We start from the raw sequence: 25948 nt of genomic DNA, 5'->3' as shown, positions 1-25948 counted from the left end.
TTGTTTTTTAGACATATAGTTTTTTTTTGTAAAGAAACTTATTTCTAAACACCTAAAATGTAAGAATTATATTAGGAATTGTTATCCATAAATAATTTATCTAAAAAATGAACAATCACTTTATTATACAATTTTATCACACAAGAATGATTAGTAAAGCTTAAAAATATTGGATAATTACGCTACAGATTGTATATATTCTGGTTACAGATGTTGAAAATCAGAATATATAAATTTTAATATATACAATCACTAATTCATTGCCTTACTTTCTTTCGTATAGTTGAAATCTGCATAGTGTATATTATCGTTCAACACTTAAAATTTATTACAATTGTATCAAAAATTGAGCAAATTATGTATCAGCGAGACTCGTCCACAAAGTAACAAGGAGAGTAAATTAAAGTTATTGAAAAAGTGAGGATAGGCGTTATTCGTATGTAACGTAAGGAAGCAACATTTATGAACACTTTTAGTTAATAATATCAGTATCAGACTTTTAAGCAATTCCGTATTTGTCTTTAATTGTAGCAGTCTTTACAAGTTGTGAGAATGTCAAAATAATTGCTAAAGAAATTCTTGTTGACTAGAGTATTTTATGTACTTTTGTACAGACATAGATTTTTTCCAGCGCGTTACTGCCACTTCTTATTTTTTTATATGTATATATCGTATTCAATACACAAAATTTTAAACATTTATTGTATTCTACTGGATGACACGTGAATAATACTTCATGAATCATGGCACGACAAATTTTATAAAAATTCGTACATTGCAATTTCCATAAGCAAAACAAATGGTGAACTATGTACATTGTGACAAGTAATATTTTTATATTTTTTTGAATTTATAAATAAAGGCGTATAAAAAGGAGCAAGAAAAATATGTTCAGCTACAGTCGCAATCATAATTACTAGTAATTGTAGAACAGTAATCACTTATAATTAAACAAATACTTACTACTAAACAACAAATTCATTTGTATGTATACTCTATACAACATACTTCTAAATTACAAATATTCCTTAAATTTTGTCTTTAAATGTATCTTACATGCTCTAATCGAAATTAAATAATATATGATCAAATTAAATGATAATTTAGAAGGCTGCATAGAATTTGTTGTTATATGAGTCATGACTTGTTATATTATAGCTGTGCGTTAAAAGTAAGGTTGATAACAATAACTTAATATTGGTCGTATATTTTATAAAGAAATATTGCCAGGTGTACTATATTGTCCTTTTCGGGAATGTGTGTCAACTGCTCGAACTGCGAAGTAATAATTATTGCCTTCGGAAAACTGTGAAGATAAATGATGGATATGAAAATTACCAATAACAGTAAATAGAGTAACCGTAAAATAACAACTATTCTAATTACTTGTGTAAGAGTGCACGCCATGGGCAATGGTAAAGCTCGAACATCTCCTACTTTTTTCCATAACGATGTGTTAGGAGGAATACCGGCCACTTCTTGGTATGCATATAGTTGATAACTAACGATATCTGCATACTTATCAGACAAATTCATATTCCAGGACAGTACGATACCTATACGATCAACATGAATATTTATGATTCTCGGAATTTTCTTATTGATCTCCATCATTGTTACATACCATTTGCAACCTTAGAAATTTTCAGAGACGGAGCCGGCGGTGGGAGTTTCCATACAGGATTGTTCATAGCGTAATTTCGTGTATCCGGTAGAGGAGCTGGATGCTGAAACACGTCGGAATCAATGTAACAAATTTATTCATATTCATTTATTCATATAAATAAAATAAAAGAAAATCAGCGATCTACATAAAAAGTACAATACCTTGTTCAATTGTATGTTTGAAGGAGCTGGAGTTGTTAGTACTCTGACTGAACCGTTTGCTACTGTCGATATTCCTATAAAAGTGAGGTATAATTATCTATAATCCATATTATTATATAATATCATTTACATACCTTTGTACGTCAAAGTTGGAAATGTAGTTCTGTTACAGGAAGTTACCGGACGCATCTAGAAATACAAAATCTTGTTATGCGATTACAAAACTATTTTACGCATCGCAACTTTTTAATTCGTTTACATAAAAGATATTGAATTTATTTTACCGTTGTGGGGTTCTGTGATATTTGTAATAGCCTCGGGCCTACACCGCTTTGCATCACGTACGCCAACCGGGGGGCGCTCATATTATTCTAAAAAGAAAATCCATTTATACAAATGTTCATCGTACCGACTGTCAATAACCACATATTATTTGTTTACATACTACTAAGGCAGTAGGTGTCGGTTGGCTAGCAGGTTGTACTACTCTTATACTAGGAGGTTGATTCGTTATAGCTACATTTCCCGGGATAGTTTGGATTACCCTTTGGAAACAGGTTTGTGTTTTTTGTGCTAAACTGATTTGTTGTTCAGTTATTGTAGTTGTAACTACCGGTGTACTGGTGGCACCTACAAATAATGAAGTTTTTCTTAAAAATATTGCGTACATTTAAGACACAGTATTATAGTTTGATGCTTATACATATATATATATATATATCATATATTTATATATATGGTATCTATAAAGATATATGATAGTTATGGTAATTTATTCGGTAATATTTCTTGTACCTTTACTTTTCTCTTCTTCGTCCGTAAGGTCTATCAAATCATTTGTCCTCGGTTTTGTGATATTTACCGAGGTATTCTGACGGCTCAGTTGATTCGTGAACTTCCCATTTAGAACTATAGCTTGTTGTGGTTGTTGTGGCGGCAGTGGCGACTACAATGCGTATAAAAATAGGTGTGTGTGTCACGAAATAAGTGAAATGAGATGCACAAATACAATAAAAAAATTGTAAGTACTTACACCGGATATCATTTGTTGAACGTTAGGTTGATTAGGCAATTGTAAAGTATGCGGTGCCTCCATTGGCTTAGTGACAACTAAAGCTGCAGGAGTTATGGTAGGTATAATGTTTGGAGATTGAGTATGACTTTGCGAAACCGCAACATTTGGAGTCGCTACCGTTTCAACTCGTCTCGGAGGTCTCACTTTGACTCCCCTTCTTGGACTTGTTGAAATGTTAAGAGCAGTTTCAGTAGCAGACGTATTTAATGGGGTATTACTGTTAGTTGGAACGTTCGCGGATTTTATACTAGTGTTCTGTTGTAATTGCCGCAAACACTGCATTCCGTGGTCCTACTCAAAAATGATAGTAATAACAATATCCAGCAATAATTACAAATCGTGTGAAAATAATTATTTTTATATGTACCGTTATAAAATTAACTTGTAATCCGACGGATCTATTGATTTTAATCGGCGGGACAGGTTTATCATTATTAGCACGCCGATCCGCGGCATTACGACTTAAAACCATTTCGAAATCCTTGATTTGCTTGGCCAACTGTTGACATTTTGCACGTGTTACCTCCTGGTTTCTTTCCGATATACGCGCTTGTTCCCTCAATTTGCCAATCTCACCGCGCATTGTAATTGTTTCAACAATTTTTTGTATTAGAAGTTCTTCTAGTTCCTTAAAGAATTGATCAGTATGAGAATATATTCGACTAACATTAGTACCTCTGAAATTCTAATATTTTCAACGTACTTCTTGTGTCAATTTCGGCAATTTCTCCTTCAAATCTCTTTGGAAAAATTTGTGAACATAATCGAGTTGCTTAATATTTTCGGAATCATTCTCTTTCGAAGATAATTCGTCAGATAACGAATCGTTGTTTACTTTGATTTTTTTTACACTACCATTCACTATTATATTATCCAGATCAGAACAGCTACGTTTCAAAGACGGCGGGGACAGAGATCGTGCATCTTGATTTACCTTATGATTAATAATTACAAACTTTTCTGAACTATCGCTAGACTCCACATCACTCTCTTGATTCAAAAATTTCTTTCTTATGATTTCTTCTGCATTTTGGGCAGTTTTTCTTTTTTGCCTTCCACTCTCTTTAACTGTAACAAAATATCGTAATAACAACTATATCATTAAAACAAATATTGTATAAATTACAATTAAATCAGCATAAATCCCCACTTATAAAGAGCAACATAATTTTATTTCTGTCTCAGACATGCATTTTGATTTCCTAAATATTACATATCTTTAAGTTGAAGGAGTGAGAACAAAAAAAATGGATATCAAAGATTTCTTTAAATATAACGATCGTTTGAAAATACATTCGAATTTCTTTTAATGGCAAAGAAGAAGTCAATATTATAATAAAAGAAACATGCAATGTATATTGTATAATACTTGTACAATATAAAGTGGAAGGGAGATGTAGAAGAAAGTAAGCAATATATAAGTAATAATTATTTATAATAATAATTATTAATAATAATTATTTATAATACATAATTATTACGATCAGTCTATAATTATTCGTACAATGCAAAGTATGCCCTACCTTGCTTACCTTCTTCGGAAACAGCTTCTTGTGCTGCCGCGATCATTTTTTTTGTTCGCCTTCTCCTTCTTTGAGTATTTACTGGAGCTTCAACTTTTTTCTCACTAGCATCACTATCCATTACTTTAGTAGTGAGACCTAATGAATCATTTTGCAATTCAACGCTAGATAAATCATTTTCATCCAATATGGATACCTTGTTTTCAGTTTGTGCTGAGAAATTTGTTATAGGGCTTCCTTTGTTTACAGATTTTACGTCTTCCTCGGTGACACTATTATTTCGTTCCTGAAGCTTAGTATTAATTAGACGATCATCAGAAACAAGTAGTTCGAGCAATTTAGAAGTATTTGTACTATTATCACTATAATTTAATCGGTCTTTATCACATTTCTCGCCATTAACAAGTGGCTCAAATATTGTATTATTTTCTTTCACTTCAATTTCCTTACTATCTTCTCTGTTATTTGAATCATCTAGTATACTATCATTCATCTTGGGGGTATGAGTTTCAACGATTTCATTGGATTCTGTATCTTGTATAGACGCGTCATTCTTATCTGTTAAAATTTCTTCTTCATGACATGTTACTTTCTCAATTACTTCTAATTCATCATTATTTTTTATACTCTCTTCGAGTGGATGATTTTCGATTACTTCTATTGTTTCAGTAATTTCTATACACTGCTGATTCATAGTGACTTCATGATCCTCCGCTTGACAAGCCTGTTCAGCTTCTTTGCTTTCACCCAGATCTAAATTGGCTGTTTTAGTTGTGGCATTATCTTTTTTATTATTTTCATTAGCCACTTCAATAAATTCTACGTCTTCGTCATTGAACGAATTTTTTGGGCCATTGGCTAATAACTTTGCCAGTATATTATAATTACTAGAACTCTGTGAACCATTGCAATCTAACTGTGCATTATCTGTGTCAGTATTTTCTTTCTCTTCAATACCTTCTTCAGATTCATCCTGAGCATTTGTTAAAGGACTTGTAATTTCTCTGTTAGAGGACTCATTTAACATATCAGTTTTATCTTTAGATTCTGCATCATTATCTTTAGATTCCGCATCATTATCCTTACATTCCGCATCAGACAGATTTTTCGAATTTCCGTGCGCATTTTTCGTTTCATTTTCCAACTCCAAAGAATCCTTTAAATCTTCAATGTTATTATCTTCCGAAATTTCAATCGGTGATTTACTCGAATCATCGTTATTTTGTTCGCTACCAATTGGAGTTTCACTAACTAATTCACGATTTATTTCAATTTCATTTTTAATAGCACAGCTTTCATCCTTGATGCTGGTGTCAGCTTCAGTTCTTGAAGATTTTGCATCTGAAGGAGACATAACAGTTTGGTCAACATCACTCTTAGTATTAAATCTCTTCATAGGAGAAGGTTTGAAAGTTCTCGTGTCTTCTCTATAATCTTTAGACTTGTTAAATGAATTAAACACTGCGTTGCCTCTTCTTTTTTCAAAAGGAACGAATGCATTGTGAAATCTAGTATTGTAATCATATGGATTTCGAAATTGTCCTCTAGGTGTCGAATACCGATGTCTGATATAAGGAAAATGATTGACATGGGGAAACCGACCGTAAGGGGTACTTGCAAACCTCCATTGAAACTCATAATTTGGCCATGGATAGCGAGGCATGACATTAATCATTTGTGGCCTCATCAATCCATTTAGATTTCTTTTCGTATCCTTTGCATGATGTGTTAATACTTTGTCACCCATGGAAACATTACCTGAACAATGTTCCTCTTCCTGTATTTCCCTCGAAGGAGTTGTGTCATTCTTCGTTTCATTTTTTTCAGGAACAGGAAAAGCTCGCACATCTTCATTTTTTCCACATGTCACCTCTGCAATCCAAGTTTTCAAAAATAAATGTTTTTCTTATTATACAAATTATATATAATCGGTCAGTAAATAATATTGGAGATACAATGCTATATGTTAACGCTTCTATGTTCTATATGAATGTACAGAGTAGGTAACTTACCCATTTTCTCAATTTCTGGCTTATCTCTTTTGTTGTCTAAGATAGATGTTAGAATATCATCTGGTTCAGCCTCATCATCATCCGATAATCTTAAACGCATACTATCATCTGACAGTGCATCTTCTTCATCCGCATCATCACCTCCATATAATAATTCATCTTCTTTTTCTTTCGATAATTCATCAATATGATGTGCATTGATACAAGACAACGAACGTATAGAATCAGTAGTATGTACAGAATCACTTCTTAATGCCTCCATTGTAAAAAAAGGTAAGATATGCAAGAGACAGTGTCACAGGTCACCCATTTATCTCCAAAAATTAATATCTTTTAATCTGTAAGTGATCACTATGTATGAGATAATATTATTTGAAAATATCATGTATTTAAATGTTCAAATACATTAATTTCAGATATAGTAAATATATCAACAACAAATGTCTTCATTTCATTTTTTAATTACTTAATCGATTATACATAGTTGTGAGATTACAAATCATATTTTGTACATAATTTCATACAAAAACTTAAAAATAAAATTAATCTTTTTAAACTAATTGATAACGTTATAAAAGCTTATTACAATTCCATGTTTTGATAAATTATAATAAATTTTAAATATTTTCGAATAAATGATCACGCGAAAGAAAGATACGCTTAAGTAAGCTTAAAGAAATAGATATTCACTATCAAAACAAAGGCGCTAAAAATTATAAACCTACAGAGCTTCCAAATCGATGTAGCCCACTTGATGTCATAACTTTGTTAACTATACAACACACAAACAACAAAATTGTTACGCCGTGATAACCACAATATCCGTTACGATTTAAGTTACAGAATCAAGTTTTCTTTTAACATAGATAAAGTTAATGCAATTTGGGCCCCTCGATGACGCGCCAACATGAGTCGTCCCTGGCCCATAAGTACTCAACTAACAAAAATGGCGGACTGAAGTTGTATATCTAAGACAGTTACTGTATTAAGTAACACGTGTATTCCATTGCCGAATCAATGGATATCAATATTATTGTTTAATTAATCAAAATCAACATCAGCTCTACTTATAGCATATTGAAAAGATATGTAATACAGTAAGTGTCGTACGTCATATCACCAACATATAAAAAGTCAAAAATTTTGAACGGGACAAAAAATTAATGAGTACGAAATCAAGAGTACATATGCACAACACAAATAGTTTCAATGAACAACCACGTTAAAATACTGTAAAAGAAATACAATTTCTACTACGAAGACTTATGTGTGTTCAGAAAGGCGGGATTCTCAGAGAACTAGTCTATTGAACGAGTACAGCCGAACATAGGCCCCGACATGCGTCCTCACGAAAATCTGCGAAAATCAACGAGTGCACACGACGTCGTCCAATATGGCGTCATGATTCGCCCCCAGCTAAACTAATTTTCAATATATTAAAGCGAATAAATTCAAATATATAATGGCCTCATGTTAGAAACACTCGCGTCAGCAGTAAAACCCTGAATGATAATTTTATCTTTAACTTCTAAGCTAATTCGATACTTGAAATCACAAAAAGGTCACGCTTACTGCTTCCCCCACTTCTGTTCTATCCGTACACTACTTAATACTATACGCTGCTAATATTAACTGCAGCACAGTAGAAATATTAATATTTTTGACTGCTACTAACAGTTACACCGTTCATTCGTTCTAAACTAAAAAAATTGGATAGAAAAAAAAATTATTATAAATTTTGCATTTGTGTAATTAAATACTTTTTTCCGCGACTATATATTTACCTTTTACATTATATGTACTTACAAGGATTTTGAAAATTTTTGTATAAAAAATTATGTTACTTGATGTAACATTTTAATGTTAATAATTGTTTTTCAAACAAACTGCGCATGGAAAGTCTAAGTAAATATTCGTTAAAGATTATTTTCTAAATTGGAAGTACTCATATTGAACGTTTGATAAATAGCCCCACCCCTTTTCTTTCTGCGCTAACTGGCAAGGTCAACATGCGTCACAATGGTAATACAAGACGTTTCTTTTCTGAGTGGGAGACTCGTACAACTCACAATACTACTCAACACATAAACTTTATGATGTCAAAAATTGATTCTATCGATCATATTCAGATAGATCGTATCACAGATTTCTTGTTTATAATTATAAAACAATATATTATTTTGTTATGTCGTTCAAATTAATGGAGTTATACACATAAATGTACAAAAAAAAAATAATAATTAGGAAGAATAAATACAAGTCCCCACTTCGAAATGACAATCACTGTATCATAACATTTCCAAAATACAGTACAAAAGGCGTTCAATATTTTTTTAGCTAGATTTTTTTCATTGCATTGTGTGAAATATGTAAGAATCTTTATTATGCACTAAACTAAGTAACAATAATTCAATTAACGTATATATGTGTGTATGCATATATTTATAGCAAAGACTATATATCACACATCTAAACGTTCTTCTGATAGTGTTTAACACATGCGCGGTGAATTCTGCTTATGCGCGAATGCATTGCGTGCGGGACTCAAAAACTATTCAACTCCTATTTCGATTACAGAAGCAGTATTTATACATGAAATTTAAATATTACATTGTTTCAAGCATAACTACGTATATACATAACAAATTCATTAATAAAAATTATTTATGTCATCATAATATTTTCAATTCATATTTTTTCATTTAACCTTATCATACAAATATGATAATTCTTGTGACTCGTTCAAAATGTTTACTTTTCTTTTATTCGATGTAATCTCATCGTCTGATCAGAACAGTGATCAAAATATTTTCTTTTTAATAATTTGGTTATATTTAATTGGGTATTATTCAAATTTAATTTTATTTAAGGTTCAAAATATCTTTTCTATTTCTAAATAATATTAATTTTTATTTTACGTCTATGTCAAATGAAATAAATGTAATGTTTTAAGTTAGCTTTCATTTTGTATTGTGAGACAACAAAATGGCGACGTTAGCTTTATAAAATGGCAGCTTTTCGTATACATATAGTATGATATATATATAACGGCCTTGTTTGTTATATTTGGGACTTCGGGCCCAAAATTTTTAATATGTAAATCACGCCCTGTCAACAGGTTTTTTATTTTTGCTGTTTTTTCGTTAATTGACATGCAATATATCTGACATAAGAGTAGTATAATCTTTAGTTCAAAACAATGAAAATCTCAAATTATTAACCTCGTTTATCTAATGATTAACGGAGAATCTCTTGGCATCGATTTGCCAGATGATTCTGAGTAAACCTGTTTCATTATTTGAACCTTACTGTAACTCGGAGCAGTACAACAAAGTGACCCCACTACTGAAGTGTGACATGTAAATATGTATACACAATTGATGGACTTACGTACAGATACAATCCAGAAGGTCTTCAATCAGTGATGCACATGTTCTTTGACTTACAAAAATACGTTATATTTGCGATAAATGCCAGAAACGAGGATACACTGTGATACCCGTTCATCGAGTATCTGCAACACCGCAACCTAAACAAGCGAAGAGCAACGTTGCCACTTTTATTCGTGGCCGTGAGCATGCACGAGACATTTGGGAAGGGTCAAATTTTGATTTGAGCTGGTCGAATTTTGGATTGCACCATCTTCCGAGACACGAATTGTACGTTAAGCTATAGATTATTAATATTATTAAAACGAAAATGGTAAGAATTATCGACCTACATTGATAGTGTGGTTCGCATTTCAGAAATTTCAGTAACGCATGCGCCGTGATGTAAAATACCTTCAGAACTTGTAATATTAGCTGTAATATGCAAAATACTTCTGTGTAAAGTCGAAAATACACTATATTAATAAAGATATCGACAAGGTGTAAACTCTGTAACGATTAGGCACCGTCGACGTATTTATCGAGCACTTAAAAGTATTTTTCTTCTATTAAGAATTACTTTTATTATTTATTCTGCGTAAATAATGATTACACGACCTTGTAAGAATTGACCTCTCAAGAATTTTAATAAGGTAATATCTACTGTTTACGCAATATGCAGTTTAGGTTCAGATGTAACATATATCGTCGAAACGTGGGACGAGATTATTTATTTAAATAAATTTCGAATAGCTTCGTATAAAAAATTTAAAAAATGGCAGCATTGTAAATATACTTAATTGTTATATTACATGATATTTTCTGTATATGTTTATATCGAAAACAAATATTCAAGGAATTATAATAACATACACACATCTTTCATGATTAAGAAAAAAATTTTAGTTTTCAAAACACTAATTTTAAGTGCAAAAAATTAAGCTGCAGTAAAGCTACAGTAAACAATACTTTTTCCCTTGAAGCGTATTAACAATACAGGAAATAAAGGTATATTTTATGTATTATAATTATTCAGGTATACGCAATTTTATATATAAAACACATGTATTTATTTGAATATAACATTTTTATTGTACATATACACATATTAAATATTTACGACATGAACGTAAACGTGTATTTTTAAAAGAAATCGTATCTTTTTGACAGTTTTTTATAATATGAGTATATTCTGTCAAAGGGATAAGTGCACGTAGATGGCGACACTTACAATAGGTCTGTCCAGTGCTAAGTATCTACTTACATTGTAGGTGCAATTTGTATTAGTGACAATCCTAACATAATACAAAATATATTTAAGTCTCTAGCAACTTACTAATATGCTAATATAAGCTACTCACTGAGCTAGCTCGCCCACCCCCTAGCTAGCCCCTCTAACTCACTCTTACACAGTCAGCCAAACTTATAGCTAATACTTACTGTTTCATTGAATAAAAGATTTCATTTTTTATGCTAATAAGGGTTAATTACATAAATTGTTTAAAAATAGATACTGTATCTAAGATAAACTATTCACAAAATGTATTATTAATACCATCCTATTTATTGTTCAACATATAATCATACCAAATCGTACATATCAAAATCAATCTTACAGAAGTATATGAACACTATACATGTTGAGTAGTAAACAGAAGTATATTATATTTTCAGTATTGGTATATCAATTTTTACGAAACAATTTATTCAGAATGTTCATTGAAAATTGAGATTTTATTTTTAATGTAATGTAAATTGGCGAATTCAGAAAACAAATTTTAGGAGAAGCAATCAAAGAGTGGAGTTATCTTTATGATCTCAGCATAAAGTATTAAAAGCTATTAATAGAAGTTTGTACTGTATTAATTTCAAGATAAAGTTGGTACATACTCGTAAAGAGCTGGTATAGGGCTGCAGTAGAATACTCACACACAACAACTGAATACACTTTACAGAATAATGAGAGCAAGTAGGACTCTGACGATATTCAAGAAAGGGAATACTACCTGTCTGCTACAGTGGAATTCCTTTTATCTGAAATTCATTTATTGGAACAACATTTCTGTGAATATCCAAATAAATGAACTCTAGTCAACCTCTAGCTGAGTAGTACTGAGCGTCACTCCAATTACATGAACATCTGCTACAAACGAAAGGACATAATATAGTAGACTGTAATCCTAAATTATGGTAAAATAATGGTGAAAGTAGCACAACAATATGATAAAATCATAAGAGAGAAGGTGCAAATACAGGAAAAGGAAGAGGCAGAAACAAGACAGATAGCAGATAAAACAGATAGTGAAGATAGTGATAATGAATTAGTTTCTAGACATATTAATGTCCTCCATTCTTTACAAAACAGCTGTAAAATGGTTAAGAGTACATCCAGAAGCAGATTTAATTCATTTATAGTATTTGAGAACTTTGAAAAATTTAGTATCCATAAAACTTTTAAATGAAAATAAATAATTCTGTTTGTAATTAACAAAACACATGTGTATATAACTACTAATTAATATATCATTACATATTTTATATTAATATTTCATGTTTAATAAACCAGAAAAATATTTATCTGTGTTATCTTATTCTTTAAATACGTAAAAAATTAATTTACCATGATTTATCAAATTATTGTTTTTATAAATCACTCCTAAATTCATAAACATTACAATATTGCCATAATCCGCGGAATGAACTAGATATGTGATTGAATCCACTTATCTGAACGTGAACTTCGGTTATCTGAATGAAAAGTCACAAGAAGTGGGGGAAATCAGTGGACTCCTATTATATGAACGTCCTAGGTATATAAACTGTCCCCCGACGGGTTCATATAAATGGAGTTCAAAAGTGTTATTTCAAAAGTATTGACCAGAGCTTACAAGGTTTCTCGGTGAACAATTAGCAAACGACAAAGTTTTCCAAATAGTATATCGGTTTTATTGGAATCTAATACGCCCGCATGCGTATTAATTACTTCTTTTCGCGAACTCGATCGAAATACATTATCCGACGGGAGAGCACTCTTTGGGCTCCAGAGGAAAGAAAAGTTGTTGTAATGGCTGCCGTGTCATGAAATGAAGGTACCAGGACGGTTTTGTCGTTCCACGATGGAGGATAACTCCAGTTCTACATCTCAAAACCATAATGGACAAGAATCTAGTGGTACGAACGTTCCGCTGACAAATAATAAATTTCAAGGCTGTTACAGTGACAGCAGTAGCGATGCCAAGGAACAAAAACCACAATACACTATGCCTGGCATTCTACATTTCATTCAGCATGAATGGGTTCGCTTCGAACTTGAAAGATCGCAATGGGAACTTGACAGAGCAGAATTCCAGGTATAATTTTCACCTGTTTTCAAAATCCTTAAGATACGTTCGTTTGTATACGTCCCTTTAATCCCTTTCCTTCTTATTGTCACTTCATCTATCATGTGACAGAAACATTGTAAAAACAATCAATCTGAATATATAGAAAATATTGTAACACAGTTGACGAACATGTTAAATTATATATTTGCTGTTTACCGAATTAAGTTTCATATAAACATCTTCTCTTTCATTAAAATCTTGCATCTTTTAAAATTGGTTATATTAAATGTCATCGTATAATCATATTAACTTTGTCTCGTTTCAATCAAATTAATTGTAATACCTATATGTTACACAGTTATAAGTTACGTGCGCTGTATGGTAAAATTATTTTATGGTAAAGATTAATTGTACGATACTATTTAATTATATATATAATTTTGCTTTGTCATACGCAAATGAAATGGTATAATGTTTAATATTATTATTTGAAATATATATCATTGCATTAAATTTGTATCATAAATTTTCTTGTATTCTAACTAAAAAATATTTATTCATAGGCTAGGATAGCTTTTTTACAAGGAGAAAGGAAAGGACAAGAAAAATTAAAAAATGATCTAGTAAGAAGAATAAAAATGTTAGAATACGCATTGAAACAAGAAAGGTGAGACATCTTTTTGCATGTACTCATTATGAAATCTTGTTATTAATTGTAACTATGCAGACATGTTTTGCTACTTTTGCAGAGCAAGGTATCATAAGCTGAAATATGGAACTGATTTGGTGATTCAGGGAGATGTAAAGCCCCCTGTTTATGAAGAAGGTAGTAGTACTTGTGTTAACTCCGAAGTTGGAGGAGATGGTGATGGAGAAGCTCCATTTACTTCAGTCAGCAACATTAATTGGAGACAAGGTCGCCAAATTTTGAGACAGTAAGCGTATAGCTTTTAGAAATATTGACAGGAATGAGTAGTACCAACTACGACGCTGCTAAGAATGTATCTGGAATGTTTATTTTAGATATTTACAAGAGATTGGTTACACCGATACAATAATAGATGTACGATCGAACAGAGTGAGATCTTTACTTGGATTAAATAATAACACAGACTCAGAAGATATGAATCCTCCTGCACTAAATGGCAATGAACCAATAGAACCAGATAAACCAATTCGAATGGGAACCAACACCCGCAATTTTCGGAAAACAAAAGATGAGGTAAATTCTTTTTTTTACAAAAACATAATTTAGCTTTCGACAATTCAAAATTTTTCTGTGTCTAAATTCATTTAAGTTAACACAAATAGAAAAGTTAATGAGATCATGTATTGCTTTATGTTAACAGACAGAAGAAATAATGAGAGACACTGAAGCAGCTTTTATGGAAAAATTTGAACTTCTGGCTCGGCAAGAAATGGATATAGAAGAAGAAGAAGGAGACGTAGAGGATGATTCTTATGATACAAACATTGGACTAAAGACAAATAAAGTAATAAAGATTTTTTTATTTTATTGTTCTGTGGTGAAACACTACTTGTTTGTATTAAAATATTATACTTATTTTTAGTCATCTATGCTGTTAAATGAAGATGTTGATGCAGAGGCAGAAGAAGTACTAAATGAATTAAACCTTCTCACAGAAATCGAAGAATCACCAGCAAGTTCTGTTCATTTAGAAACATATACAAGTAATTATAGTCTCTTGACCTTTGAGCCTTGATGTCGTTTATAATTTTATTATGCAACTTTAATTCAATAGATGTGTTATTAAAAATAACAATGCAATAATGTAGTAACCTACTTTCTAGGAGACACAATCTTCACAGACGCATTTCAAAAAAGTTTACAACCAGATCTAAGGTGTCCAATTAAAGAAGGAGATTCCACATTGGAATTGGGGGAATTAGAACTATTGTGCGTTAACAATGAAGCAGAAACATCATACGATGTAAGCTATACTATTTGTCTTTTCGCCTGTTTACTTTATGTAATAAATGTACACACAAGAGATATCTCCTGTCGTTTTGTTAAGTATTAAAATTAGGTATTTATTTATGTAGATGGTAGCCACGACGAAAGAAAGTTTCAGAAAAACTTGGAACGCAAAATATACGTTACGATCTCATTTCGATGCTGTTCGAGCACTTGTCTTCCATCCCACAGAAGCTGTTCTTATAACCGCAAGTGATGACCATACTCTCAAATTATGGAACCTTCACAAGACTTTACCTGCAAAGAAGTATAATACATGGAATTTGATGTGAATTTAATTTTAGAACGATATTCGGATAATCTACACATTATTCATTTGGATTTCAGATCAGCTTCGTTAGATGTCGAACCACTGTATACATTTAGATCGCATACTGGTCCAGTTCTATGTTTAGCTATGTGTAGCACAGGAAATCAATGTTATAGCGGTGGTTTAGACGGTATGATTCATTGTTGGACACTACCATCGGCTAACATAGATCCGTACGATTCCTATGAACCAAGTGTCCTTAGCCAAACATTAAAGGGACACACAAACGCAGTTTGGGGTTTAAGTATGTATCAACCACGATCGCAATTGTTATCGATTAGTGCCGATGGAACTGTAAAATTATGGAGTCCACAGAGCAAGTCTCCCCTGCTTCATACATACATCTCTGAACAAGGTGGGCTACCCTTGTTAATATAAAAATGTACTGTTTTCACCGAGGTTAAGCAACATAATATTTTTAAAAATTGTGTGTGTATATACGTATCGCTTTGTAGACGGCATACCAACTTCAGTAGATTTCATTAGAGACGAGCCCCATAAGTTAGTGGTAGCTTATGAAGGAGCATGTGTGGTGTTCGATACAGAGACTGGTGAAAGCGTGGCTCGTCTCGAAGTCAATGAAACAAAAGGTTTCAATCGTGTCGTGGCTCATCCAACATTACCGTTAGTCGTCGCTGCACACGAGGATCGTCATATTCGATTTTATGATCATCGAACGGCTACTCTTGCTCATGCCATGGTTGCTCATTTGGACGCAGTCACTAGTCTTGCTGTAGATCCTCATGGTTTATATTTACTTTCAGGAAGTGAGTAGTTCAATGTATAAGAAAGTCAGAGTTCGACAGTATTTAATACAACTAATAATTCATGATTGTAGGTCACGATTGCAGTATAAGATTATGGAATATGGATAATAAGACTTGTGTTCAGGAAATAACAGCACACCGTAAAAAGTTTGACGAAAGTATATTAGACGTAGCGTTTCATCCATCGCGACCTTTTATAGCGAGCGCAGGAGCCGATGCTCTTGCCAAAGTGTATGTGTGAGATGTAAATTAAGGTGCACCATTTCTACTATTGACATGCATCAGATGGAACAGATTTTGTACTCATTCTTTCTAGATAGTTTTACCTGCACGTGTTACACTTCCAATTTTGTTGTAACTTATATTGCTCTACTTTTTAAAGTACCATCTTAGAAAATACCAGATCGGGCATATACAATAGATATAGCCGTGTTAACGAAAGATACTGAAATTTGCACATAGCCCTTGTCCGCGTAAATTGATGAGAAAGAACAATAAAAATTCGAATATAAAACGCTGCATATTGATGAGATCTTTATTAAGTAGCTACATTATTTGGAATAGCGGAGGGGGTCTGTCTTGTAGAATATTAGTTAACATAGCTCTGAATAATTAGACAAAGAAAATACCCCTTACCCAGAATCCAGGAAGCATACTGCCGCAGTAGCATAATATTTATCCCTATGTTAACTATTTATTACCAATATTACAGTTACTGTTGCACAGCTACTGGAGATTAATACGTACTACGTGAGGATAAAACTTGTCCTAAAATAAAATATATCAATTAGTCTCCCATTACATAATTTTTATGCCACCTTACATATTTATCAAGGTTGGTATATAGTAACAACAGAAAAAGCAGCAGCAACAACAACAACAACAATAATAATAATAATAACCATAAATTAAATAATGTAAGACATAATATTAATAACAGTAAATTATAACTGTGTGTTTCTCTGTAATATATTGTATTTAAAAATAGATGAACTGTGTAACGTACTATAATTAGCATGTTTTTATTAAAATTTAATTCCATTTCTACATACATATATTCTCCATGAACGAGTACAAATAATAAAGCGGGTGAAGATAATCGGGAACTACTTTACTAGAAAGTTATACTTTAAAAAGGTATACTTTATCGCACTCTTTCAAATAATATGTATCTAACGCGTTTCTTTGAAGCGAAATGCGTTATGTAATAAGATTAAGCAATAATGAAGAAAGAAATTTATTTATTCCTTGCGCGTTTGTAAGAGTTTACAGAACCGTTTGCAACGTGCTTTCATATTGCAAGATGCACTACAAATGTCACGTAGTGTTAAATAATTCTTCCAAAATGTGCATTCATATTCAAATATTGTAATAGTATGTTTGTGTGTAACGCCCTTTAACTGTCCAATCAAAACGAGGCTGGCACTATCATTCAGGTTAAAGAACGTCTATAGACTATTATCACGTTGATTAGCTGAGCAGGCATTCGCAGTGAAATCGCAACAAAAGTTTTCTATTGTGACTAAACCCATGAAATTGTAAAATACGATTATTACAAGAAATATAAATTGAAGTAATATGTACGTCTTTCATTTATTTTAAACATAATTTTAGTTATAAAGTAGTTACAATTTGTTAAACATGTAGTTGATACACGGTTAACAACAATCATTCTTTGATTTCCCACAATGTATATAATACTATAAAGACTGCTCGTAAAAACATTCATATTTTAATGTATAACACATTGACTTTTCTAATATGTTTGTTAGGATTTGTGGTTATGTCGCTTAAGTTGCATTTCTCTTTCGCGGGTATTAAAAAGTGATATGTTCGTTGAATTTCTTAAACGCCTGCATTATTTCGCAAATTGAAAATGGAACGAAATGGTGCACGAGAAATGGAAGAACGAATGTGTATAAGAGACAGTGGTAAAACATTAAAAAAATATGGTAGTACAGTCAAACATGTTATACGAACTGAAAATTTAATAAAGCATGCTGTATCAGCAACCGATACGCTTCAAGGAATTGCTCTAAAATATGGAGTTACAGTATGAATTCATTATCCTATTCTACAATATTTCTACATGTGATAGTAAAAACTATGATTGACTTCTGTATGTTTATTCTTTTATTCTTCTAGACCGAACAAATAAGAAGGGTCAATAGATTATGGGCTTCTGACAGTTTATTCTTAAGGGAACATTTACTTGTTCCTGTCAATTCAGAAAGTCCTTTGTCGCTAAACATCGATAATACTAATGTAACTGAACAAAATGCAGTTCAAAGTGTAAATATCCTTTTTATTAAATTAGTCCTTAAGGTATTACTTTGCTTTACATCGAAATGAGGTGTATTTTCAGGTTTCTAGTCCATCTTCGATAGCATCGTCCATAGATGATGACAGTTCAGTTAATGATTTTTTAGCTAAAATGGATTCTTCAATAGCCAATGCTAAAAGGGAAGTAAGACGTACTCAGGGGAGTAGTGAGTAAGTTGTTTATCAATAATTAATAAGTGTAAAACATAAATTTTTAAGTAGATTAACATGTTGAGTATGAGGACCAGGGACAGATAGTAGACTTTCCGTTTACGTGGTGTCGGTCCTTATGGGCCAACAGTATAACTTTTCGTTCAGGCATTGATACTTTTCATTCCATACACCTACTGAGTACTTGTCGGCGCCTGAACGGAAAGTATAACAAAATCGGTGCCGCGCTCAACGTGTTAATGAAATATAGCAAATTTATTTATTAATCAACTATACTTTTTGTTGCTCTTTAGATTTTGCACAGAGGGTAATGATACCTGTACACAGCGACATAGAGTGCCTACTAAGTTACGTAATTCCTTTCCTATGTCTTCGAATACACATACAATATCCTCTCCATCAGAGTTAGTGAGACCATCATCCTCTAGCGATATGCATAATTTTCCAACTGCTGTGGTTATGACTCAAGGCAGAAAAGTGAAAACATCGCTACAAAGACTTCAACAGCAACAGGACGAAATATTCCAGTTGTAGCAACTAAATGATATTGGACTGTAATATGTTCAAAATTGACAGTGTCATTAAAGAGCTTGAAGAAATATTTATTGGAATACTGAATAACGTGTTGGAAATAATAGAAGATTATTTCATGTGCAAAATTGGTTGATCCAGAATTAATGTAAGTTGTACTCACTCCTTCTTATAAACTGTTTATGATACTTTAACTTCTAACTGAGAACTTTTGTAAAACGTAATGCTGACAATTTTTATTCTTATAGTCTCAGACTATCAACAATGGATCAAATAACTCTCATATTGTCCAAGCATATTTTTGAAATATTTCCACCGGTATTTCTTAGTGGACCATATGTGCCTTTAACCCAAATCAATTGTGCAATAATCCAACATTATTCTTTTTGTAATGCCTATGAAAGTTTACCTTTTTCATAATTTAGACAAATAAATATTTTCCATTTAAAAATTTTATGAAAATGCACATGCAGCATACTATTAAAATTTTTCAGATTATTCATAGTTATTAGAATTGAGTACAATGATCTTTCCTTGTTTGCTAACATTATGCTATAAAATTATGCAAACGAACTATAATTTAATAGATAAACTATAATCGAATGTTAATACTCTATTATACTTTTCTCTGGTCTTCCTAACAGAATGCTCTTAATATAATTTCATTATATACCTTATTTTGTTCCTAAAAACTGAAATAGTAATTTAGGCAAATAAAGACAGCTTCGATATTAAATTAATGTTCAAGATAGTAATAATAAAACCATTGAAATTCGTCCACTTAGTTTAATCATACAGAATTTCTATGTAAAATGAATATGTTCATATGTGAATATTTATAAAAAAATATAACAATTTGAACTATTATTATCTCAATTCAGTTATCAGTTACCATTTTGATAAATAATTTTGTAATTATGTATATGTTAACGATCGTTATGCAAAATTTAATATATTAAAAAATTTAAAGATGTTGCACAAATTTATTTTTGACATAGATTATAATTCTAAATAATTAAGAAATTGTTTTTTATAGTTACAGAAAATAATTTTTTTATTTTCGAGGCTAATAACAGTCTTTGAACGGTTAAGTTAACTTAATAAAAACTTATGAAAATTTGTCGAATTTTCTAGGACAAATATATAACTTTAAATTCTTTGTAATTACTTTTATTTTGAATTATATAAATTTACTGTTATTGCCGTTAATAAAGATTTTATGCAAGAAAGTACAGTACCTGTTAATGTTGTCTATATTTAATATATTTTCATTGTTATATTGTGAATGTTACTTACTGGTAATAAACATTGTTTGTTTTATTATTGTCATATTCCGTACATTATAGTAATGTACTTACATATTATTAAGAGCAGCTAAAGCTACCACAAAGAATTGAAAGAATAAGTTCAATTTAACAAATGAAAAATTTATTTTTAAATACTTTGAAACAAGAAGCAAAGGAAGGAATTTTAAAATTCATCATAAACGAATGCAATATGGTCTAACTTATTTTTTCACTTTGTTATGAATTCATAACAATTAATTCAAGTCAGTTTTAATGCTATGCATTAATAGTTAATTGTAACTAGATTAAGTAGAAATTCTCTTGCGTACATGATATAAATTACCAATTGTACTTTAGTGTAAGGTAGCAACTGTTGTGTGTATATATATATACAATGTACACAGGCAACTTTTATAACCATTTGCGTTATACGCATACATTCATATGTGTATATATAATACATATATATGCATTATAAATGTATAAACTTATAAAAAAATATTTAAACTGTTATGGATATGTATAAAATAAATGTCTATTGATAAAATATACGTATACGTATGCAATAAATAACATTTAAAATCTGGATACATTAAACAAAAATTGCTGATAACTTACAAAGCCGTGTGAAAATGTTCGGATTCATGGTACATATTTATTGTCAAAACGTGTGTTTAATGTTGTCATTATTGTTATATTCATATTCAAAATTTTATATAGATCTACACAAACATACACACATATATACATATAAATATATACATATATATTTCATAAAAATCTCGCGCAATTTAAATAAATAAATATAAAAGATTATAAGAAATAAGCCAATAAACGAAAAACCATTACTATTTCTATTCAATGTTGTGCAAATGTAATATTCCTATCATAATGACAATCTTAATTACATTATTTGTGTAGCAGAAAATTATCTTAAATGTTTAATTTGACTCTTTATTTATTTATATTATTCGATTCTGGCATCTTTTGAACGTTATTTTTTATTATTACTATTATATACTGTTTAGTTGCGTGAAATGTCTACTTTACTATTAGTTATTCTAACAGGGGGTGTTATAAATTGACCACAGTTGCATTTTAGTTCATTTATAAAGTTAAATGAGCCTATGCGATTATTACAATACGGACAATTTAGTCTACCCTTGGTCCAAGATTCCTGTAACAAATGCATATTATATTATGTGGGTTTTTCTTCAGAATTTTGCAAATTGCATATATAATTTTCAAATAATTAACATTTATTCTTTACACGGTGTAGTATTTTTAAACGAATATTTATAAATACTCATGTAGACTTTACTTGATTTACAATATCTGCAATCCATTTTGGCATATTTTCTATTGCTATGTATGAAGAAGATTCTGAATCATTTGTACTGCCACATCCTATATCCACAGAATTCTGTTTTGTTTCGCCATGAGCAGTTAATAGCTGTATTGGTTCTTTGTTGAAAAGATCTTTCCTACAATGTTTGCATTTCATTTCCATTATCTGCAAAAATGTCATAAAATTTCCTTACAAAATAAATTAACAATCTATCGATGTGATTTGTACAGTAAATTATAAACAGACTTTTGGAGGTTATAAAGATTTCAGAAAAAAAATTGAAACTTAACCCTATTTATATATGTACATTATTCGCGTTACCGAGAATGGTCTATACGTGTAACAGAGGATGGAACGTGTTCATTATAAAAAATAAGCCATATATGAAAATAAAACAAGTAATTCATACCAATTAATATTGGAATAGTCTTAATATTTCCGGATGTTTTTTATATATACTATTTTTTGTACTGAGCACGTATTTTTTGTACTGAGCATGTATCATCGAAAACAGTATTAACGTTTGTAATTTTCCGAGAAAATAAAATTATTTTATTAACAGTGTATTTATATTTAAAAAATGTATACTTTGTACGTGAATATCACATAAAAAGCAAAATGTAATTTTATAGTATGACATAAAACCAAGATACATAATTCTGATAATTATAAATATAGTTCTGCATCATCATAAAATATGCAGTAAGTACATATGTCTTATTTTAAATTAATATTTGTTTTCAATTTATCACTCTTATTTACTATTAATTGTAGAGATTAAGCCATTTAATTAAATAAAGATATTTAACTTCATCACAATGGTTTATTGTTTGAATACAATAAGCTTACTTAATCTTCTCCTGCTGGAATGGCATCCTCCAGTCTTTTAATGAACTTCACACGTAATTCATTTGCGGCGTCATTCTTAAGTTGATCCTGTACAAACCAACAGGCAATTTCCATTTGTACCATCTCACAAGCTCCTCTTAAAATTCCAATTAATATATTACAATATTTTAGATTTAAACAATGGTCTGGTAATTCTACAAATTCTGTCAATGGATTCGCATCGAAACACAAAGAGAATTCATCTCCAGCAGCACTCCAGTTTGAAATCGTTGGGGTAATACCCAAAAATATTTTGAAGCCAGTTTGTATTTTCTCAGCTGTGTCTCTAAAATCGTAACATCGACCAGATCCAGTACGAGCTAGGAAGTCTTCAATCAAACGAATCCCCATATTGTAGCCCATTCTTTCTAGTTGTTTATTAACATCTTCTACATTTTCATAATCCTTTAACAACTGGGCCACCAATGCACCATACGTCAATGTAAATAATTCAGAATTCTGAAATGATTACTTTATTTAAACCTTCAACATAGATGATGATCTATTTTTCAATTAAATTTGAAGTTACACGACCTATGTATTTAATGCTATAATTTCAACATAACCTTATTCACATATTCGATAATAACTTTTAAATATTATTGGATAACACAACACAAGTTAGTAATATAAATCTTAACTGAATTGGGAATATTTATAATGTACATTTGTAATAAACTTACAACTTTTTTTGAGTCCAATTTTGTTCCTGTTCGTGACATGTTTACAAATATGAGTACCTCACTATACTATAGAATTGACAGTACAGTATGTGTAATAAGGAAATAATTTATCGATCTACGATGCTGATTGATTACGTTACGTATTATAGTTTGTCCATGACGATAGTATGTAAATATAATTTTATATTTTCCGCTATAACGTATTTTTCAAATGTTAATACATGTTGTAATTGTACCAGCAAATATATTAATAATAAACACGGTAGTTGTTATGACAATAAAAATTTATTCAAACACCATTTAATATAAAACTTATCAACTTTGTTATGTTTATAATATATCTTATAAATAATTTATAAGTATCCTTGAACAATATTGCAAAACCTTCCATCTTGGTTACACGAAAGATGTTGTCTTAATTATTTATACTATATTTTATGTATAAATTTTACACGTTTGTGTATGACTTATGGTAAAATCGGAAACTTAACACAGGACGGAGTCCTTCAACTGATCTTTGGGCAATTATATGAAGTCTATATGTTACAAGTTATTATTCAGACTCTTCCATGGCTGCTATAATGTTGTACAATGCTGTCCTTGCATCACTTTTCTCAAATACACTTAAAACTTCCATTGCCCTTTGTGAATGTCGTTTTTGCAATTGCTTTGTTAATTCGACTCCTGGTCCCATTAAGACGATTTTGTATACCTGCATTTAAATTGTTTATATTTATAGGCTTCATAGAAAATTATATTATCTGAATATTAATATTTATATATCTACCTTCTCATAATCTACATCGTTCACAGATTCTAAACCTTTATCAATTTCAGCTAGAATCGATGGGTCGTGTTCAATATGAAACATAACTGGAGCAGAACATAGACTGAATGTTACACTTTGATCTTTTGTAATGAATGGACTCAAATCCAAATAAGCTTGCCAAGCTAATGCTAAATGTTTTCCAAAGTTGTAACCCTGCTCCTGTATTTCATTGCTATGCCCAGCCAGTTTCAATGTGCCTTTACATGATTTTCCAAGTAATGCACCAGCGCTCAGTACATTTCTTAAAGTCCATTCCTCCACTGCATAATCAGTACGATCTTCAGGTGGTAGAGAAGGCAGAGGATTATTTTGGCTATCTCTGCGTCCTATAAATTCTGCTTCAGCCAGGTCTCTTACAGCACTAGACATTAATTCTACAATCTAAATAAAATTACACTATAATAACAAGCTTACACACTTAAGAATCGTAACATGAAGTGTTTATGCGCATACTTCTTGATTACGAAGATTAGCCAACTCTGCACAAGAATTAGCTAATAAATAATCTCCACTTAGTAATGCAATTTTATTACCAACATTCATATCGTTTAATTCTGAAGTTTCTAAATGAAGACCTGGTCCTATATTTATTAGTCCTTTATGAACAAGATTACTGGTACGTATCATTTCAGTAACTTCAGCCAATGCTCGCTGGCTAAAATATAGTTTGGTAAAAATTTTGTTCGATTTCACTTATAGTTTATTTTAAACATTATACCTATGTAGCACACCAGCAGCCTTGTCTTCTTCCATGTCATCTACATTTAAGTGGCCAGCAGCTTTTGAAATTAACAATACAATAAGTCCCCATGCTTGCATATTATTACGTCCATTAAAGATAACACTTCTATAATAGTTAAGAAGATGTTGTATAAGAAGGAAAGTAAAATTATATTAATGTAGTATATATATATATCTTAAGTCTTACTTGGCTGTCTTTAATACAGGATGATTTGATCCCACTAATTTTCTCAAATGCAGTGCTACATTTGCAATTTCATCGCTTAGAAGCCACCGCAAGCTCAAAAATGATGTTGGATATCCAACAATTTTCTCTGCTTCTGAAACAGCTTTGTTCCAATCGGGCTTTTGGTTTCCAGCAAGTTTAGCTTCTACCTTATTGTATTGTTGTAAACGAAATCTATTTTCCATACAAGTGTGCACATTTCTGTGTGATGCACAGTACACCCTGTGATCAGTGTACGAAACAGATCTGGCAATATTTCCATTTTTTAAAAAAGTAAAAGCAATTCTATTCGTGGACATTTTATACCGTACACACCCGTGGACTATGTTTTATCACAACATTAACATTAGTGACGCATGCAACAGGTATAACATACATGATTGACGTTTCAAAACTTTTACTTTTGACCTTATTTTCTAAAGAAAGCATGCGATTCAACCTTGATCAAAAAGTTAGTTCTCTGTATTACTTTATATTATCTGCGTGAGCTCCATTGTTCATCAATGAAAGTGCTATTGCATTTGCACATGTTTATTTTGGTTGTGTAAAAATTAAATGCATCAACACGAAGTACTTACGAAGATAATATTGTAGATTAATAATTATCTATACAACAGTGCGCGTTTTTATGAACCTTAAGGTCGTAGTAAGAGACAGAGTATTGTCAAAGAAGCGAAACTGCGGCATTTTTCAATGACCAATTTCAGAGTATTTCTAAAATC

At 31.1% G+C, this 25948-nt stretch overlaps 6 protein-coding genes and 1 long non-coding RNA gene across 12 annotated transcripts; 3 read left to right on the top strand and 4 right to left on the bottom strand.

The window, feature by feature from the left end:
* Window positions 1–27: 27 nt before the first annotated feature.
* Window positions 28–9963, bottom strand: Wde (Fibronectin-III type domain-containing protein windei). 5 transcript variants are annotated; one of them, XM_076805732.1, is made up of 14 exons: window positions 9832–9963; window positions 6438–6775; window positions 4426–6297; window positions 3606–3970; window positions 3270–3530; window positions 2861–3193; window positions 2623–2773; window positions 2273–2457; window positions 2112–2198; window positions 1962–2016; window positions 1828–1901; window positions 1625–1727; window positions 1387–1556; window positions 28–1306 (listed from the first exon to the last, which is right to left on the bottom strand). In XM_076805732.1, the coding sequence occupies exons 2-14, from the start codon at window positions 6697–6699 to the stop codon at window positions 1211–1213; spliced, it is 4014 nt and encodes a 1337-aa protein (XP_076661847.1). In that variant the 5' UTR covers window positions 6700–6775; window positions 9832–9963; the 3' UTR covers window positions 28–1210. The 5 variants fall into 5 exon arrangements, with proteins under 5 accessions (XP_076661847.1, XP_076661843.1, XP_076661846.1 ...); XM_076805728.1 differs by having other exon boundaries at window positions 28–1556; XM_076805731.1 differs by having other exon boundaries at window positions 28–1556; window positions 4435–6297.
* Window positions 1344–1774, top strand: LOC143365513 (uncharacterized). Its single transcript, XR_013084557.1, has 2 exons — window positions 1344–1482; window positions 1544–1774. It is a non-coding gene; the product is annotated as an uncharacterized LOC143365513 (long non-coding RNA).
* A 2671-nt stretch (window positions 9964–12634) lies between the features above and the next one.
* On the top strand, window positions 12635–17212 carry Cka (Connector of kinase to AP-1). The gene is made up of 11 exons (XM_076805735.1): window positions 12635–13155; window positions 13692–13795; window positions 13878–14063; window positions 14152–14350; window positions 14478–14621; window positions 14700–14820; window positions 14941–15080; window positions 15193–15371; window positions 15452–15789; window positions 15890–16201; window positions 16273–17212. Exons 1-11 carry the CDS (start codon window positions 12889–12891, stop codon window positions 16440–16442), a joined length of 2160 nt encoding a protein of 719 aa, XP_076661850.1. The 5' UTR covers window positions 12635–12888; the 3' UTR covers window positions 16443–17212.
* Window positions 17213–17288: 76 nt separating this feature from the next.
* Red (LysM peptidoglycan-binding domain-containing protein red) lies at window positions 17289–19997 on the top strand. 2 transcript variants are annotated; one of them, XR_013084554.1, is made up of 6 exons: window positions 17289–17781; window positions 17974–18254; window positions 18347–18493; window positions 18567–18694; window positions 18988–19373; window positions 19474–19997. XR_013084554.1 is itself a non-coding variant. In XM_076805749.1 (5 exons), exons 2-5 carry the CDS (start codon window positions 18078–18080, stop codon window positions 19226–19228), a joined length of 693 nt encoding a protein of 230 aa, XP_076661864.1. In that variant the 5' UTR covers window positions 17289–17781; window positions 17974–18077; the 3' UTR covers window positions 19229–19997. The 2 variants fall into 2 exon arrangements, 1 of the variants encoding a protein (XP_076661864.1); XM_076805749.1 differs by having other exon boundaries at window positions 18988–19997.
* A 123-nt stretch (window positions 19998–20120) lies between these two features.
* On the bottom strand, window positions 20121–22021 carry LOC143365511 (E3 ubiquitin-protein ligase RNF180-like). Its single transcript, XM_076805752.1, has 2 exons — window positions 21833–22021; window positions 20121–21688 (listed from the first exon to the last, which is right to left on the bottom strand). Exons 1-2 carry the CDS (start codon window positions 22019–22021, stop codon window positions 21536–21538), a joined length of 342 nt encoding a protein of 113 aa, XP_076661867.1. The 3' UTR covers window positions 20121–21535.
* On the bottom strand, window positions 21750–23557 carry Bet3 (blocked early in transport 3). The gene is made up of 3 exons (XM_076805750.1): window positions 23431–23557; window positions 22709–23206; window positions 21750–22024 (listed from the first exon to the last, which is right to left on the bottom strand). The coding sequence occupies exons 1-2, from the start codon at window positions 23467–23469 to the stop codon at window positions 22709–22711; spliced, it is 537 nt and encodes a 178-aa protein (XP_076661865.1). The 5' UTR covers window positions 23470–23557; the 3' UTR covers window positions 21750–22024.
* Window positions 23558–23696: 139 nt separating this feature from the next.
* On the bottom strand, window positions 23697–25697 carry Pdss2 (Decaprenyl diphosphate synthase subunit 2). The gene is made up of 5 exons (XM_076805738.1): window positions 25188–25697; window positions 24978–25106; window positions 24713–24914; window positions 24218–24640; window positions 23697–24142 (listed from the first exon to the last, which is right to left on the bottom strand). The coding sequence occupies exons 1-5, from the start codon at window positions 25523–25525 to the stop codon at window positions 23984–23986; spliced, it is 1251 nt and encodes a 416-aa protein (XP_076661853.1). The 5' UTR covers window positions 25526–25697; the 3' UTR covers window positions 23697–23983.
* Window positions 25698–25948: the final 251 nt, after the last annotated feature.

This window comes from Halictus rubicundus, chromosome 2, assembly GCF_050948215.1.
Source record: "Halictus rubicundus isolate RS-2024b chromosome 2, iyHalRubi1_principal, whole genome shotgun sequence".
NCBI lineage: Eukaryota > Metazoa > Arthropoda > Insecta > Hymenoptera > Halictidae > Halictus > Halictus rubicundus.
This window is presented reverse-complemented; position numbering and strand designations above follow the sequence as displayed.